At 42.8% G+C, this 17,384-nt stretch overlaps 5 protein-coding genes across 5 annotated transcripts; 1 reads left to right on the top strand and 4 right to left on the bottom strand.

Annotated features, from left to right (window-relative positions):
- Positions 1 to 2,436: 2,436 nt before the first annotated feature.
- BCR41DRAFT_337000 (ribosomal protein L21-like protein) lies at positions 2,437 to 3,445 on the bottom strand. The gene is made up of 3 exons (XM_022022051.1): positions 3,260 to 3,445; positions 3,115 to 3,168; positions 2,437 to 2,992 (listed from the first exon to the last, which is right to left on the bottom strand). Exons 1-3 carry the CDS (start codon positions 3,312 to 3,314, stop codon positions 2,532 to 2,534), a joined length of 570 nt encoding a protein of 189 aa, XP_021881070.1. The 5' UTR covers positions 3,315 to 3,445; the 3' UTR covers positions 2,437 to 2,531.
- Positions 3,446 to 5,303: 1,858 nt separating this feature from the next.
- On the top strand, positions 5,304 to 8,491 carry BCR41DRAFT_354353 (membrane transport protein-domain-containing protein). Its single transcript, XM_022024303.1, has 4 exons — positions 5,304 to 5,705; positions 5,973 to 6,053; positions 6,232 to 6,557; positions 6,684 to 8,491. The coding sequence occupies exons 1-4, from the start codon at positions 5,670 to 5,672 to the stop codon at positions 8,101 to 8,103; spliced, it is 1,863 nt and encodes a 620-aa protein (XP_021881069.1). The 5' UTR covers positions 5,304 to 5,669; the 3' UTR covers positions 8,104 to 8,491.
- A 96-nt stretch (positions 8,492 to 8,587) lies between these two features.
- Positions 8,588 to 9,013, bottom strand: BCR41DRAFT_396658 (hypothetical protein; the record flags this gene model as incomplete). Its single annotated transcript, XM_022028830.1, has 1 exon — positions 8,588 to 9,013. One exon carries the CDS (start codon positions 9,011 to 9,013, stop codon positions 8,588 to 8,590), a length of 426 nt encoding a protein of 141 aa, XP_021881068.1.
- Positions 9,014 to 9,682: 669 nt separating this feature from the next.
- On the bottom strand, positions 9,683 to 14,774 carry BCR41DRAFT_396657 (hypothetical protein; the record flags this gene model as incomplete). Its single annotated transcript, XM_022028829.1, has 9 exons — positions 9,683 to 9,940; positions 10,028 to 10,119; positions 10,235 to 13,073; positions 13,178 to 13,396; positions 13,474 to 13,560; positions 13,670 to 13,957; positions 14,081 to 14,189; positions 14,307 to 14,423; positions 14,563 to 14,774. The coding sequence occupies 9 exons, from the start codon at positions 14,772 to 14,774 to the stop codon at positions 9,683 to 9,685; spliced, it is 4,221 nt and encodes a 1,406-aa protein (XP_021881067.1).
- An 855-nt stretch (positions 14,775 to 15,629) lies between these two features.
- Positions 15,630 to 17,284, bottom strand: BCR41DRAFT_354348 (ClpP/crotonase-like domain-containing protein). Its single transcript, XM_022024302.1, has 7 exons — positions 16,998 to 17,284; positions 16,827 to 16,900; positions 16,540 to 16,686; positions 16,335 to 16,438; positions 16,091 to 16,225; positions 15,895 to 15,982; positions 15,630 to 15,787 (listed from the first exon to the last, which is right to left on the bottom strand). Exons 1-7 carry the CDS (start codon positions 17,206 to 17,208, stop codon positions 15,725 to 15,727), a joined length of 822 nt encoding a protein of 273 aa, XP_021881066.1. The 5' UTR covers positions 17,209 to 17,284; the 3' UTR covers positions 15,630 to 15,724.
- Positions 17,285 to 17,384: the final 100 nt, after the last annotated feature.

The following is a 17,384-nucleotide window of genomic DNA, read 5'->3' as shown; positions in this document are numbered from 1 at the left end:
GCAATGATTCTTTCACAGATACTCAGGCCGGATATGGATATGATGCACAAGGTCAAGTTTATAATACTCAAGCATATGATACTTCCGTAACGGAAAAGCATGGGCAGGAACAGCAAGGTCAAGGTGCTGTCAACGTTGGAGATGAGCAGATACAGAACCAGAATTACTATGGCGCAGATGGCAACCAAAGCTACCCTCAATACGACACTTCGACCACTGCTTCTGAACGCCTTGATGATAGTGCATCTGCTGTTGCTGAATCAGTTCTTTCGACGCGAGCTGTTGCAGGGTCTGAAAAGCGCTCACCTATTGATTATAATAACGGAGCCGCAGCTGGTCATGAGCATCAGGACTCTGGCTATAATAATGACCAAACCCAGTATCCCGATACCGCAGGCTATGAGTATGGTCAACAGGAACCTTTGGTTTTTGATGAAGGCAATAATGGATATCAAGATCAACAGCAGTATTCTGAAGCCGCTATCGAATATGAAACATCTGGCCAATATTATGACCAGGCCCAAGGGTATCAGCAGATAGATGAAGCTGGGGATGTGGCTGCAGAGGGTAGTTTAGGAGCCCAATACAACGAATCTGGTCCCCAGCAAACCGATAGTTATGGAAACAATGAAGCGTTATACCAGAAGCAACAACAGTACGAGACTCTTCCAGAAAAGCTCGCGGACATACCGACATTAGAGCAACAAACTGAGTCATACCAACATAATGATGCAAATATCAGTGAAGCCAAACCCGAACATGACAGTCATGCAAACCAGCATAAAGGGGAATCAACCAATGCTGATGTATCTTATGATCAGCATCAACAACAGGATGGCTATGAGCATCAAGGTTATGGTCAAGATGGATACCAGCAAGGGGACTACCAGCAAGGAGATTACCAACCGGAGGATCACCAGCAGGCTGATTATCAGCAGACCGATTATCAACAAGATGATTACCAGCAGGCTGATTACCAACAAGGCGATTACCAACAAGGCGATTACCAACAAGGCGATTACCAGCAGGGCGATTATCAGCAGGGCGATTACCAGCAGGGCGATTATCAACAAGGAGAACAACAACAAGATGGTTACCAACAAAGCGATTACCAGCAAGGGTACCAACAAGGTGATTACCAACATGCTGAATACCAGCAGGGTGATTACCAACAAGGTGACTACCAGCAAGGTGACTACCAGCAAGGTGATTACCAGCAAGGTGACTATCAACAAGGCGATTTCCAACAAAGTGACTACCAACAAGGTGACTACCAACAAGGTGATTACCAGCAGGGAGAATATCAACAGGAAGGTAATCAGCAGAGCGAATATCAGCAAGAGAACTACCACCAAGGTGAATACCAGCAAGATCATCAACATGATAGATACCAATCAGGCGACTATCACCAGCAACAGCATGCTCAACCATCGACAGAGCCCGGAGTCTTGCCTGTATCAAGCGAGGAAGATCAAGGGACTGTTGAGCCTGCAGCACCTGCGGTTGCGGAAGGTGTGCAAGAGCTCCAAGAAGAAGATTACGAAGAAGGACAGTTCATTTCATTTGGTGCTGTACCAACATTCCCAACTTCAGGCACTCAACAGCCTAGCGACCCAACTGTGGCTTCAACTCAACAAGATCATGGTCAACAAGGTGATGATGATATGGAGGATCTTGGCATGGGCAACTCTTCACTCAAAAAGGAGAAAACGGCCACTGCAGCTGGCACCTCAGCTACCGAGGACACTAGTGACTCTGCTGGTGGGCAACAAGCCGATAGCTCCAACAACCAGAATATGCAAGCTTCGGAAGAAGGTAACTCTTGATTTTTGTCACATCTCTGTAGTTTATTTATTGTCAACACCAAAAGTAAATGTATATCTATATGTTTTTTTCTGGTGATATAGCGAGCGGTGCTGGATGGTGGCCAAAAATCAGTCTTTTTAGCGGCGAGAGGCGCGAATCGACCCCAAAGCCAGTGCAAGCTAACCTGGGTGAGGAGTCTTCATTCTATTTCGACAAGGAATTGAAAAAATGGGTCAACAAGAAAGCAGGGCCTGAGAGCCAGAATAGCGCACAGTCATTGGCTCCTCCTCCCAAGGCTCGTCCAGGACCAGTTGCTGCACCTACGTCGCCTGGCGTTGCAGGGGCCGGTGGACCTCCTGCCGGACCCCCCACATCTGGAGGCGGTCCGCCCGTGCCTGGACCTCCACAAGCCAGACCTGGAGCCGGAACTGTACGGAGAGGAGCACGTGCTAAATATGTGGACGTTCTTAATCCATAGAAGAATTATTATTAAAGATTAAATCGGCTGATTTTTAAAAAAAAAAAAAAAAAAAAAAAAAAAAAAGTATCAGAAGATGTTACAGAACCGAGTAACATAGCTGTATTTTTGATAGGAATGTTACATAAATGTTTTATTACATCTCTCCCATCGTTCTTTGTCTGATCTCTGAACGAGCAAAAAAGAAGCTGCTTTTGTAATACCGCCATGCTTTTATTTTATTTTTTGCAATTTTTTTTTTCTTTTTTTACTGAGCCTTGACCTCCAGCTCACTAACACGCAAGAGAGTGTGTAATGGTTTAATATGATAACGTCTCTGGAAGTGCTTTCTCCTCTTTTTCTTGAAAGTTTCAACCATTTTGCCCTTGGGCTGCTCAATGACAGTGGCCTTGATGGAGTAGTATTCAGGAGAGACATAAGGTTGACCCTTGATAGCATAGTCCTTAGAGCCAAGCTCCTTGATCTGGTTCAATTCAATGACATCGCCTAAAGAAACGTCCTTGAGACGGTCCAGAACAATGATATCGTTCTTGGTGATCAAGTAAGGACGGTTCTTAATTTCTGCCACAGCGTAGTAACGGAGTTGGTTGCGGAGCAAGTTGATAGAAGGTTCTGGTCCTGGTCCTGCCCCTGCTCCTGGTCCCGATGATGCTACTCCTGTTACTGGTGTTGTTGATGATGAAGGTGATGCTACTGTGGTGGACGCGGCTATTCAGGAAAAATAAATATAAAGTATAAAAGAAGCAATTAATTATTTTTTAAACTCTTATGTGCACAGTATGCCTTGCCTCGTTTGTGTATTTTTTTTTTTTTTTTTTTTTTTGAAGTACCTTGTGGAGTAGGAGTAAGAACCGAAAAGAAACGAGAGGTTGAGGCAGTAATGGCTAAGATCGAAAGAAGAAGAAGAAAAGGTAAGGATATCAGTATATGAACATCTATTTTTTTTTTTTTTGCTTTCGTCTTATTTTGTTTTACCTAGATTAGTATGTGAGGCAAAGCCGGACACGCGACTAGTGAACGTCCTAAGCATGGCTGTAATGAACTGCCTGTTTTGAGTAAAGTTGACGGTATTTGTTCAAAGACGATGCTGATGTGTTGGTTTTTTTTTTTAGTCCCTAACTTGTTCTTTCAGGCTTGTGCGAATGTGAATGTGAAGGTTGGTGGAAGGACAGGTAGGTTTTTGTTTACGATTCCGCATGGAAATAACGTTTACGTGACTACTAATGTCTTGCATATTAAATCCAATCCTTCTCTAAAAAGAAGGTGTCCACGGACAAAAGATAGAAAAATGTTTTCTCAATGGTCAATGGTCTGAAAAAGTATTTTTTTGTCCACACGACAAAAAACAAAAACAAAGCAGCCTTGTAAATATCCATGCATACGAAAATGAATCAAAACAAAGATTTTTTGTATACAGCACCTATTACAGCATGACTTGAAAAGCATATGGACACTGTCCACTTTGTCCATGGACTCTTGCAATACAGCGAAATAGGCGATACATGTAATATAAATTGTATATTTTATTTTATTTTATTTTATTTTATTTTTTTTAAATCATAGTAAATATTGCAATGCTATGCTTATGTAGGGCTACACAAGTCGCGTTGTTTATCATGCCGTGTTCTGTATTTCGGGTGTATCTGAAAATCTTGAATAACCTGCAATACAATTTTCTTTAATCCCATTCCACAGTGTAAACTTGAAGCAAAGGGAGGAAAAAATAGACTAGATGTTTAAGAAAAGTGGCAACGTTTTTCAGTTGTAACGGCGGTTAGAGTTTCAAGAAAGTGTCTAGAAAATTACTTCGATTACTGCCTTTGATCTTTAATTTTGGTCAGCGCAGAAGATTCCTAGCCTTCCTAGTAGCCTTTTCTTAAGTTTTTCTTCCTTGGTCATGTTCTTATCGTTCTATTCCATAACTTCTTACAGACTTCCGGAATTAGGGAAAAAAGAAAAAAAAGAAAAAAGCCGTAAAAGAGAATAGCGAGACTGGAGCCGCTAGAAGCAATGAAAAAAAAAAAAAAAAAAAAAAAAAAAAAAGATAAGCCTTATCTGGGCAGAGACAGAGACAGAGGCAATAAGAGAGCAGGTGAATAAAAAAAAAAAAAAAAAAAAAAAGAGTGACATATTTTTTGACATGTAAGAGTTAAAAGTGTCGACTGTCAATGAGAAAAACAATGTTATCATCCCACAAGCAAAAGAAAAAACACCAGCCAATCATTATGTCTGCACGCACACGTTCTCCCACATCGATCAACACGTTTGACATTTCATACTCTATATTAACAAATCATAGTGCATATTTGTTTGGCTTGGTCCTTGGTGTCTGTCTCTCAAGTGGAACATGTCATTCATTGGCCTGGACATCTATTGGATACCACTCAAAGCGAAGATCCACAGAAAATGCATTTGTCCGTAGGATATTCATAATGGCTATTAGGATCGTCTTTGCTCTTTGAAATGCTTCTTTGACCATATCTTACTTTCATGTTCATGTCGATGTTGAAAAGTAGACCCTTCCTCCCGTACCTCCCTTCTTCCTCCATCTATTTACTCCATATGCATCAACCATACCTGTGTTTCTCTCCTGGAGGACATTCAATACAAATACCCTTTCACTCCCACCCCTCCTTCGGAACACTTTTGTCCTCATTAAAAAAAAAAAAAAAAAAAAAAAAAAAAAAACCACACTTTTAACCCTGCATAATTTCGATAGAGGCCTGGGGATGAGTAGACCAAGGTTGGTGACATTTTTTTTTCCAAAATAGTCATGGAGGATGTGGGGAAAGGGATGCCTTGTCCAAAAGGGATAGGGGTTGGCAAGATAGGCTTGCATACCGTGTCAAACGATGGGATGGATGTCTCTACTTAAGCAGTGAACCAGACCAGAGCAGGGGCAGAGGAAAGGCAACTTTGTTCATGCACGCAGTTTCTGTAATTAGAATTTAGAAGAAAATAAAGTATAAAAATGAGTTGGATCTGAACACTAGTTAAAAAAATTTTATTGCTTCGAAATATTCATTTCTTCATTCATTTCTTCATTCTCCATTCTCTTTTCTTTTTCTTCTCTGTAATTGTTTCTTTCTTTTTTTTCTTTTTTCTACATAAGCAAGAATACTATCGCCTCTATCGTATTCATCATCCATACTGGACTGGACTGAATTGAATCTGATTTTTTGTCTTTACTTTTTTTATTCGACAGTAACCAGTTGAAATAAGAAAAAACTTAAATTCCTTTTCCTCCCCTTCAGTTCCATTTCTCTCTCTCTCTCTCTCTCTCTCTCTTACTCTTGTGCTGGGTTGGTTATTATCTCCTCTTTTTCTCTCCCCCTCCTTTTTCAGTTCACTTCACATTACCTGCTTATAAATATATTAAAATAACATGGATTGGATTGTACTCACCACAGCTGCGGGTGAGGTAAGTTTTGTTTTGACTTATGAGCTATGTATTGTACTTGTGCATGGACTGGCTGCAAGCAAATGATGTCAATACATCATTTCTCTGCAAGAAAAAAATTGTCTGTGCTTTGTTCATTTAATGACAAACACGTAATATTAATGATAAAAGTGATCTTTACTCTCAACTCTCATTGCGGAAAAATATTAACAATGCCATTTATCATTATTACCATTATTACCATCATTATTATTATTATTATTATTATTATTATTATTATTGTTAAAGGCTGTCAGTCAAGTCCTCATCGTAGTGGCGTGTGGTGTGATCCTTTCGCGGAATGGTTATCTTTCACAGCCAGCTCAAAAGGTATGCAACATTGCATTCAACATTGTTCGCTCTCCGATACTTTGTGATCCCGCTCGCTGTGTTCTATGGCGTACCCCTGCTTTGATCTTATCAGATGGAACTAAAATTTTTTTATTTTTTTTATTTTTTTTATATATATATTTGCAATTTTTATTCATGAATGCTGTACATTTACCAGGCAATATCAAAAGTGAACTTGTATTTCATGACTCCTTGTCTAATGTTCACAAAAATAGCGTCTACTATCAGTTGGACGCAATTTAAAGCATATTGGCCCATTCCTGTTTTCTATTGCCTCTTCTCTTCTATCTCATGGCTCGTCGCTAAAATTGGATCGCGCCTTCTGGGTTTCTCAAAAGATGAGGAGAAATTTGTAATTGCCTCCGTGCTATTCTCTAATACAAATTCACTACCCATGGCCTTGATGCAGTCCTTGGCTTTTAGTGCTGCAGGAGAGCACCTGCTCAGAGATGAGAACGATACCAAAGCAGATGTCGCTGCAAGGTATGTATATCATATTTCTTTTAAATAGGGCGTATTCGAGCTCTTGCGCTCAATTATTTTGTTGTGTACGACTCGCTTAAAGAAAGTGATTTTACTAATTTAACCGATCCATGCCTGCAACTCCAGGGGAATTTCATACATTCTTTTCTATGCCATCTTTGGAAATTTAGTGCGATGGTCCTATGGTTTCTCCTTGTTAGTGCCCAGGGACAAGACAAAGGAAGAAGAAACAGACTATAATGAGCAGTTACCGCCATCTGTTGTAATCAATGTCGATCCGTCGACATCTAGACGCACTGATGCCACAGCCTCAACATTACATCCATCCTATAATGGTGCTGGGCCAGACGATCCTGCAGCCACACCTACACTCCAAACTTTTAAACCTGCTCCCATCAATACATCTTATCTGCATCCCACGTACGCGAACTCGTCTGCGCCTTCGCCTGCTCTCTCGGTCAAAAGCGCTACTAAATCTGTTCTCATGCGTGCAACCTCAACAGTAAATGAAAGGCTTCGCCAGGTCCTTACACCACCATTGACGACTGCTCTGATAGCTCTTTTCATTGGCCTCGTTCCGGCACTTCATCACCTGTTCATGAGTCCACAGTCGGTTGTCTACAGATTTCTGATTCGTCCAATTGAAAGCTGTGGTGACGCGGCTATCCCAATGATCCTGTTATGTCTCGGCGCACAGGTCGTTCACTTTGCATCCTCTTCTTCCTCCCCTTCCCCCTCCCCATCCTCTTCCTCATCCTCATCCAACGACAATATCACCACCAACATCCTCTCTTCTTCTGAAGCTGTTGCTCCCAAACAGTCAAAGTCTCGAGGTAAAGCACCTCAAGGATCTTCCCCACCCCCACAGACTGGTTTAGGTATTTACGCCTCGACCAGCCAGGACGACTCGTCCAGCGACGAAGAGCGCAATCCTGCATTGCTCTCTGTTCATAAAACCTACAACACCACTCCTACTTCCAAGCAAGCCCCTTATGGCAATGGTATTGCCACTGCACAGTCCAACGCCTCTTCTTCAGCCACCCTCCTTCATTTTCATCAGCCCTCTGACCAAGGTCGTCCGAGCTTCCGCTCTACAGCTATTTCAGATGACTCGGATAATGAAGATGCAGATGAAGCATTGCCTCTTCTCAAGTCCTCTCCAACCCAGTCTTCTCCCTCACCTCGTTTTCAAGATACCGTTGCCATCAAGGCATCCGGCGCCTCTAACTACCGCATTCCATGGATCAAGCCCATCCCGTTTGTCCTGTTTGCAAGGATGATAGTGGTCCCAGTACTATGCTTACCGGCCGTAATCTTTCATCCTGACCATCTGTCTCCTATATTAACAATGGACCCAACGTTCTCCTTGGCCTTGGTCTTGTTGGTGGCAGCACCAACAGCGATCAATACCATTCAAATGTGTCAGATCAAGGGCTTTTTTGAGATGGAGATGGCTTCAGTCCTCTTCTGGAGCTACTGCATTTTCGGCATTCCTTGCATCCTTGGTTGGTCACTTGTCGGACTCTGGGTAGCAGAGCGCGAATGAAAAATGTATATAGCAAATAAGCAAACGATAACAAAAAAAAAAAAAATAGTAGTCATTGATAGCGTACAACATCCAATCCTTTTCTGGCCATGTATCCGAAACAATGGCCGAGTGTTTCGAGGGCGAATAAAAAAAAGGAGGCATGGGCACAGACCCCGAAGCACAGCCTCTTACCCTCTTTTTCTCTATTTCTATTTCTTGAAGAGTAAACAGTGTAGACAGGACAGTGTTTGAGAGCGTCTAATAGTAAGTCAAGCTTTGCGGTTTATTGTGGTGTCTCAAAATATATTAAGCTGGAGACTTCCTGTACCAGCCATTCAAGGGAAGGAATCATAATGTGTATCGAAAATAATAACAGTAAAATGATATAATAATAATAGTCGTAATAATAGTCGTAATAATAGTCGTAATAATAGTAATAATTATAATTATTATAATTATAATAAAGATCGAGGGGAAGAGGATGGGTTGGATGGTGATGCAATCAGTTATTCCCAATGCTTTGATCGATTTTTTTTTTGAAAAAGTTTTCGCATTCTTCCTTGGCACTCGAATAGAACTCTGAACATTTGTTTGGACTGGTATTCCAGCAACCAAGCCAATAATCATGTGTGGAACTGGCAGACTGAAGCTGGTAAACACCCCAGCCTGGAATCCTCACTTGTCTGTCTTTGGCACCCACAAGGGCCGAATATCCGTCTTTGTGGAACCCATAGTTTTTGACGCCCACCCAGAAAGTGTCATAGTCTTGCATAATGAGTCCTTCTCTGCCTCGGATGCAAACCCCGACTTTTTGAGTGAACCCATTGCTCCATCCCCTTGCAAACGCAATGTAGTGAGTGGCATTAGCAATGCCCACAATGGTAAATGTCTGAGCGGCGACAAGTACCAAGGTCAGTAGCTTGATCATTTCGTTTTTCTTATTTTCGAATGTCGAAAATGATAGAAAGGGCCTACTAAACGTGCTGAACGAGGAGGTTAAAGAGGGTAGAGGGGATTCAGAGACTATTACAGGAATGAGTGTATATGTTTCCAGAGCTTCGACACTCAGCGCGTTTTATATCTTTTTTTTTTTTTTTTTTTTTTTTTTTTACATCTTTTGTTTGAACTACTTTTCGTTAGCTGTGAGGTTGTGCATAAACAACTGGGGCCATTTGGCTGTTTCTCGGCTCCTTCAAAAGTTCTCCTTCATTGACAGCTGCAAAGGCAATTGTTTCGGCAAGAGAAGAGCACTGTTCTCATTTTATAATCCATGCCCCAAGCCTCATCATTTACATCTTTGCCCCTTTTCAGGCTGTCTTTCAAGGTGAAATTGATCAAAAGAGAGGCTGGTATAGACAGAAATGAGGATATGAGGATTAACATGGCAATTGAAAAAAAAAAAAAAAAAAAAAAAAAAAAAAAAAAAGAGCGATTTTCCGAATGCATTGTAGAATGTCTATTCCATTTATTTTTTATTACTATTTTCTTTGGTCATTTATTTATTTTTTGTTTTGCTGCATTAAACTGTGAGAGGTGATAAAGATATTCGCTTGACAATAACCATCCGCTAACTGCTAGCTGCTACCCTTTTAATCTCTTATTGTTGGATCTTTGCATTGTCTACAATCAAACGCTTGACTCCTGTCATCCAACTTGACACTTCGTCGGTGCGTGTCGAGTGAAGCTCCAAGTGGATCTGATACGCAGAATTGTAGTTCTTGCTCTGTAGAGCCTGTGCCAGCAATAGCATCTGTTCCACTACCGGTCCAGATACCTCTTCATTGTTCAGCATGTCAAACAACACGTTCAGCTTCTTCTCCGCGTCATCCAAAGGTCGCTTTGCACTAGGCTGAATCTCGCAAAACAAAAGAGAAACCGTCAATATAGTTTTTTATAGACAGAAAAAAAAAATATGAACACGATAAAGACACATTTAACATACCGGTGCGTACTGACGTGCAAGGGCAAGCTCGTTGGACAAAACAGTGTAGATGGGTTTTTGTCCTGTAGGAATATGTGTTCTATCTCCTGCGGCTAATTATCCATACCAATTTGTTCAAAAATTGCCAAAAAAGTTAGTCACCATCATTCTTGCTTATCATTTTCATCACTGTCTTCTGTCTATTTCACGTTGTTCCTCAAAACCTACGATGTCTTGACTTGACAGGCTTTGGTGGCGTTGGAGGCGCAGCAGGTGTTACGGGTCGCTGCTGAAGGACCTGGGGCATGCCACTGGTCATCCCTCCCATAGGTCCTTGTTGTGCAGCATATGGATTGGGGTTAGGCAAGGATTGGCCATATCCCTGGTATTGCTGTGGCTGATAGGTCTGCTGATAAGGCTGTTGCTGTTGCTGTTGCTGTTGCGGAGGTTGACCGTAGGCATTACTAGGAGGCGGAACGCTGACTCCGCCCATCAAATTGCTCTGGCCACCGCCGAAATTTTGGTATGGCGAAGGTTGTGCCCGTTGGTTTGCATTGCGTGGGGACATTGCGCCTGCAGCATTCGTGGGTGGAGGCGGCAAATGTGAAGCTGCTGGGATAGGCGAATAGGGCGAGGATGCTGCTGGAGGAGGACGAGTACCGGCCATTGGTGGAGGAGGGATAGTTGATGCTTGAGGAGGTTGGCTATACGCATTTTGCGGAGGAGGAGTGCCTCCTACAAGAGCACTACCAGCCACAGGACTACCAGGGAAAGGCGAATTGAACTGAGCCTTGTTCAAGCCCGCAGCTGCATTTTGACGCTTAGCAGCGTTGGCCAAAGGCAACGCTGGAGGATCATTCCAGTTACCTGTATCCTTACGCTGTGATGGTGGGAGTTCAGCTGAGCGAGCTCTCTCCACTGGTGCAGCCTGCTGGTTGTAAGCTCCGCCATATGGGGGCTGAAGCCCTGCATCATTTTGTCCAGGAAAGCCAGGTTGATTGAATGTTGGTGGCGGTGCAGGCTGTGTGTATCCACCATAAGTAGGAGCTGGAGGAGCGTAGGGGTTGTTCACGGCAGCGGGCTGAGAAGGGCGTTGTTCGTTCTGCTGTGGAGGTGGTGGAACGGTGAACTGGGTTGGTGGCGGGGGGAGAGCGGACTGCTGCTGTTGATAACCTTGTGTATTATAGCCAGCACCATCAAAAGGCGAGGCATTGGGCGCACCATAAGTGTTCTGGTTCTGGATACCACCATAATTGTTGGCTTGTTGATGTTGGTGAGGTTGATATTGGCTAGGTTGGTATGTGTTTTGTTGATGCTGCGGTTGGTATGGGTTCTGGTATGCCTGGTGCTGATGCTGTGGCTGGTGCTGTGGCTGCTGGCTGTATCGTTGACCATATTGCTGCTCCTGGTTGTATTGTTGCTGCTGCTGATATTCGCCTTCAGCCATCACATATACAGGCTCGAAAGGGAACTCAGGAGCAGGGACTTTGCTAACATCTACTCCAGAATGATACAGACGGTCGCGCATCACGGCCAGCGTATCCTTGTTCTGGTAATCCACAGGTGTCAGAGTCAAGTACTCGAGGGCAGTCGCCAAGCGACCTTGTGCAGCCATGACTTCAGCATATTCAGTATATTTGTCATAAAGAGCAGCGAGCTTGTGGCGGCTATCCTGCTCCTCAGGTTGATCTTCGTTAGGATTTCCAGCAATAGCAACATCCACATAGCCAATAGCCTTGCGGAAGACAGTGACCTTTTCAATGAATGCTTGCAGTGAGCGAGCATTCCGTTCATACTCCGATGTCGATGGGTCGTAGGCGTTGAGTGCGATTTCCTCCTCTTGTTCTCTAATCCAGATGGCAACAACACGCTCCAGATTTCCGGCCGCCAAGTAACAAAGAACAGTGTTGCAACGGAGTTGGTCCGCCTGTTCTCCAGCTTGAACTTTGCTAATCCATTGTTCCTCTAGTCTGTTTCCGAGTGATTCGCACAGTTTTCCAAACTCATCTGGGCGGGCAAATGTGCAGAGAATGACAACAATTTCCTGCCAGTCCACCAGATCAGCATTGCGCACTACATCCTCCAAGTCACCTGTGACAACGCTTTGCAAAAGACGGATATATGGGGTCGAGGCAGCACGGCGCTCAAAATAGGCTTTCTGAGTACGTTCTAACAGTTCGGGGCCACCGCAAATGGCCAAGACAAGGGCATCTGAGAGACGACCATCATGAAGACAGACATTGACAGCAGAGTCAAAGTCTCCAGCAATGATACAACGAGTGATCTTTTTATCGATATCTGTGTCAGTGGCAGGATAGATATGGAAGGGATTTGCTGGTTTGATCTTAAACTCATTGCTAGCAGGCACACTAGGATAGTTAACAAAAGCATCTTCACCAAGCTGTTGTTGGTCTGCATTTGCCCCTGAAAACAATGCACTCATTTCAGAGTTAGAGCCACGATGATTTTGAAGACCGCCTTGATCGAGAGCACCATCAGGACGAGGCGATGTAACCGAGGGGTTACCGTTGATGCTCATCTGGCGGGTGAGTGCTGCGACTTGATCCACCATTTCCTGCTTATCAAAACCAAGGTGATGGACTAGCTGCTCACGAGGATTAGGCTCAAATAATGCGCGTAAAATAGTCCAATACTCTGCTGTAGATCCATTAACTTGACTGCGATTTTCACAAAACTTATCTAGAGTCTTTGTTTCCAAAGCGTATTCAAGATCTGCAGCGCGCTGGACAAGCTCAGGTTCTGTCACTACATTAGCCAGAGTAACAGATGAAATAGTTGTTGGCACGCCCACTGGAACAACAGCACCAGGAGGAAGGTTCATGGGAGGTACAGGTTTATTCCTAAAGATGGCAAGCTTCCCTCCAAATCCAAACGAGGCACCAACAGGGCGACGGAGCCATTTAGGGGGCTGTTTTAATGAGATAGTGGCGACATTGGTCTGAGATTGGTACTGCTGAGGAGCGAAAGGATCGTGTGCTTCCTGAGCAGCATGGCCTGCTGACGTCAAATCATTATCATGTGTAGATTGGATAGAATCGACATTGATCTGCAAATAGATGGGTCATTATTTTAATATGGGACAAAAGAGCATTAAATAACACAATCGCATGGTGAATCGCGTTTTTTTTTTTTTTTTTTTTTTTTTTTTACCTTGCCATCAAACGATGCGGATGCTAACAGATCAGGATTGCGTGGGCACCAAGCAATATCGAATGTCCAGCTAGAGCTTGGTGGGAGTTCGCCAATGACCTCTCCAGACTTAGGATTCCAACAAAGCGATCGACAGTCTTTGCCTGCAGATAACAGGAGATCTGAGTCCTGCTGGCACCAGGATAATGACAAAATCCCTTTAGTGTGTCCAGTAAGAGTCTATGTATATAGATTGATTAGTAAAAATAAACCCCTGAGAGTGCTTCAAGTTACCCTTAACTAATATATCAACATACCTTCTCAGGAGCATGTGCATATCGGAGATCCCAAACTAAAATGACAGGGTTGTTATCGTCCTCCGTCGCTGTGATGATTTGAGTAGCCTATTGAACGATATGCAATGTGAGAACGCCCAATGAGTCAGATGGTGGATGTCTTAATAAATGCCAGCATATGCTTGAAAGAGTGATAGGCTTTGATTGCAATACATACAACGTCCGGATTCCATGCAATTGCTGTGATACCGCGGCGGCTGGCGCCCATCTGTCCAAGGTTGCTCATGCTTCCTATGCCTGCAACTGTGGCACCAGGGTAAGAAAGAGTCAACACCTCACGCTTGGACTTGAGATCCCAGACGACTGTATATCCAGTAGTTGAACTGGTGGCCAAGATATGTTGGACATGGTTGTTCCAGGAAACGCAGGTGATATCCTCGAGTTTGGAGGATCTTGTGCCAGGGGTGTATGGCTTTGTTAGATTGCCGAGATCCCAGATGAAAATCTAGTAGAAGAAATTGAGTAGCAATGGTAGAGATTGACATTAGGCAGGATACAAAAAAATTGTCACACACAGATGAGAGATCAGAGGTCAAGGGATCACAAGAAAATGAAAAGCGCATCTTACCTCGCCATTGCTAGAGGCAGACGAGAGAAGGTTCTGTTGGAAAGGATTAAAATGAAGACCACGAACAGGGCCTGAATGGTTGGTTTGTTTTGAGAAGAGAACATCATCACTGCATGATGGACATACAAGGCAGGGTAAAGATGTCAGCAGCAAGCCAAGCTATTTAGTCTTTGGGATATCAATTTTTAACCAGGTTTGATTAAGACAAAAAGTAATGGTACAATACCTTCCGTTGAGAATAGCATTAGCATCCCACAAGTTCAGCTCTCCATTTTCCATTCCTCCAGCAATAATACCATAAGGTCGATCGACTGTTGGATTTGCCCATGCTAACCGATTAAATCTAGCATTGAAATGAACAATCATAAAAATTTCATCAGTTCCGCTGTCCTATATCCTGATTTCCAAGTAGTTCCTCTTTCTTTCCTGATTGCATGACGTTTTTAATATGAAGTAGCGAAGAAAATCTCTCGGTATTTTACCTGGCATTGCTTGAGACAACGCCAGCAGGTTGATTAATCTCAATCGACTCGGGCGACTTGTCTGTTAGGTTCAGATCAAAAATTTCAAGCTGAGATGCGTTCGAGAAGTTGGCATCAAAGGCACCAGCGACTGTTCCTGTAGCGAGAAGAGGCGCGTGTTGACCTGGACTCCAAGCAAAGGTTGAAGTCCTTGAAACAATTTTTTGCCTCATGGTTAGATTCTATTGAATGAGAAAACAAGGGTGATGGTAGAGGATGATGGTGTTGGATGAAAGAATAATATCTCGGTCCGCCGTGTCTCGTCAAAAGCGCTGATGGAATGTCTAATAAAATGACAGGAAGGGATGATAGCGATGAGAATTTAAGAGCTGAGTCAGGGGAGATGAGAGAACGAATCATAGACGCGTGTGTCAACGAGCATGAACGCGTTTTTTCAGTATGTCGATGTAAATTTTTTAAAAAGAAGAAAAATGTCTACTATGCAGTCTGAAAGATGAGCAAATCGCATCCGCATGGAAGGAAGGAATGATGATGCAAAACCACACAATCTTTTTTCTTTCTTTTAAGAGAGAATCAGTTAGGGAAAAAAAATAAAATAATAAAATTGCATGCATGAAGACGAGGATCACCTTACACTAGACAAGATACTAGAAGCGATGGAGAGTAAATGACTTGAACGCGACAAAGAGCAACCTCTTGCGCAAGAGGAAGAGGAGTCAGGGAATAAGATGAGGAATAAAGGTAATATAAAAAAGAGAACTTGAAGGAGGACAAAAAGAGAGTAAAGAATGGATGAGTACTGAGTGGAATGAAAATAGAGATGGACATGAACTTTTTTTGTACGTTCCAATTCTATGCCACGTCACAGAGAAAAAAAAAAAAAAAAAAAAAAAAGAACGGATGCTCAAAAGGCACAGGAAAAACTCCTTATTTTTATTCATCAAGCATCATCATTTGACATCCTTCAACTTGTTCAAGATGCTCGATCAATCTTGTGCACATCCAGAAAAATAATTAGACAATAACAAAAAATTGGCACACGCGTTTCAAGGCATGGCCCGTTCATACTCGTCCTAACTGGCTGTTGGACCGAAACAGTATTTTACTTTATTTCATTTTATATGCAATGCAACAGTGCTTTCTTTTTTCCTCCAGTGCCTGTTTACAATTTTGCAAAGGTTGCCTTCTTCTTCTGCATGTTTGCTGCAGCTGCTTCAGGGAGATCCTGAAAATGTGGAGAAAGAGATAGAGTATTGAAATAGAAACATAAAGTTAGTCCAAATGCCTATTTTGTCAACAATTGACACGTTATACTTTGAAAAGAACACGTACAGGTGTAGTCAACATAACCATGTTCCATGCCGCGGTGTAATCCAGTCCCTCTTGAACAGTATGGTCGCGTGAATAGTTCAATAGATGCCTACAAATGAAATAGCGTTAATATTTATATTCCAAGTGCTGTGAATGATACTATGCAGGTTATCCAGAACCAGGACTTTTTGTTTTGTTTTGTTTTATTTCGACTTACTTTGTACCTATCGCAGCAACAGGCGATTTTTCGGCAATGAACTTGGCAGTAGCTAAAGCTTCTTCCAAAACATTGGCGGGTTCTGGGAACAGCTTAGAGATGAAACCATATTCAAGAGCTTCCTTTGCATCAAAGCTAATGAATGTATACCAGATGACGTTCGATCAATTAAAGACTTGTCTATTATGGAGCCAATTATGATCGATCAATAGAGATGCTCCGACCAATTCAACAAATAACTTACTTGCGTCCAGTCAAGCAGAGCTCACGGACCCAGCTGTTATTGCCGACTACCTTGGGCAGACGCTGGAGAGTTCCAACATCGGCTGCCAGGCCGATATCAACTTCCTATAGTATCAATTAGCAATTGGAACAACAGGTTACATATCGGAGCCCAAGAAAACTTAGTAATAAGTATAATATGTGCATTTCAAATTCACGGAACTTACCTTCACTGAGAAAAATGCATCCTTAGAAGCATAGCGGATATCGCAGGCCGTGGTGATATCAATACCACCACCAATGCAAGGGCCATGAATAGCAGCAACTACAGCCTTATCGCAACGCTCAATTGCACTCAAACTATCTTGAAGTGACTGAATATTCCAGCATTACGAGAAAAAAAAAAAAAAAAAAAAAAAAAAAGAAAGTATAATGATTAATTTCGGATCCAGAAAGTCTCCACATTCTACTACTCTGGGAGAGCAGGCTATATCGGCCTAGTGCTTGGCTATACCTTGACATATGGACGAATTTTGAACGCAGTACGTGAGGGATCGCCTTCGACAGTGGGGAGCTCAAGAGAGAATACTGGTTTAATTTTATCAAAATTAGAAAGAAATATTAGCATATGAGAACACCAACTCCAAATTATTAGACACAGAAGCACAAACAACAGGTGTCATACAGTCGAGTCCACTGGTGAAGCCTCGACCAGACCCAGAAAGGACAATGGCACGGACATCGGGGTCGTCACGGAGAGTATCAAAGACAGAGCGAATATCCGCCCACATGGCTCCATTGATAGCATTTAACTTCTTTGGACGGTTGAGCTCAACATGAGCGACAAAAGGAGATGGGAATGTGACTTTAATAGTCTCGAACGAGTACTCTGGCATAATGGAATGAGAAGAGTTAGAAACAAAGAAATGAACAATGTTGCAAAGGAAAGTGTGTAAAGAACTTTCAATTGACCGAACCGTAAAAAAGATAAAAAAAAGTGATCGGTCCAGCGGATGTGAAAATAGCCGACCATGTGACAGCGGATCGAGTGAACACAGACGCAGATCTTCGC

This window comes from Lobosporangium transversale, assembly GCF_002105155.1.
Source record: "Lobosporangium transversale strain NRRL 3116 chromosome Unknown BCR41scaffold_20, whole genome shotgun sequence".
Lineage (NCBI taxonomy): Eukaryota > Fungi > Mortierellomycota > Mortierellomycetes > Mortierellales > Mortierellaceae > Lobosporangium > Lobosporangium transversale.
This window is presented reverse-complemented; position numbering and strand designations above follow the sequence as displayed.

What these genes read in the sequence shown, in the direction of transcription:
- BCR41DRAFT_337000 (XM_022022051.1), bottom strand. Translation starts at nt 3,314, where the DNA reads ATGCTTAGGACGTTCACTAGTCGCGTGTCCGGCTTTGCCTCACATACT. An exon ending in TGCCTCACATACTAATCTAG is followed by an intron (nt 3,169 to 3,259) that starts GTAAAACAAAAT and finishes TTTCGATCTTAG; the next exon opens with CCATTACTGCCTCAACCTCT. An exon ending in TCTTACTCCTACTCCACAAG is followed by an intron (nt 2,993 to 3,114) that starts GTACTTCAAAAA and finishes TTTCCTGAATAG; the next exon opens with CCGCGTCCACCACAGTAGCA.
- BCR41DRAFT_354348 (XM_022024302.1), bottom strand. Translation starts at nt 17,208, where the DNA reads ATGCCAGAGTACTCGTTCGAGACTATTAAAGTCACATTCCCATCTCCT. An exon ending in ATGCATTTTTCTCAGTGAAG is followed by an intron (nt 16,439 to 16,539) that starts GTAAGTTCCGTG and finishes TTGATACTATAG; the next exon opens with GAAGTTGATATCGGCCTGGC. An exon ending in GTTGCTGCGATAGGTACAAA is followed by an intron (nt 15,983 to 16,090) that starts GTAAGTCGAAAT and finishes TTTCATTTGTAG; the next exon opens with GCATCTATTGAACTATTCAC.
- BCR41DRAFT_354353 (XM_022024303.1), top strand. Translation starts at nt 5,670, where the DNA reads ATGGATTGGATTGTACTCACCACAGCTGCGGGTGAG. An exon ending in TCACCACAGCTGCGGGTGAG is followed by an intron (nt 5,706 to 5,972) that starts GTAAGTTTTGTT and finishes TTATTGTTAAAG; the next exon opens with GCTGTCAGTCAAGTCCTCAT. An exon ending in AAAGCAGATGTCGCTGCAAG is followed by an intron (nt 6,558 to 6,683) that starts GTATGTATATCA and finishes CTGCAACTCCAG; the next exon opens with GGGAATTTCATACATTCTTT.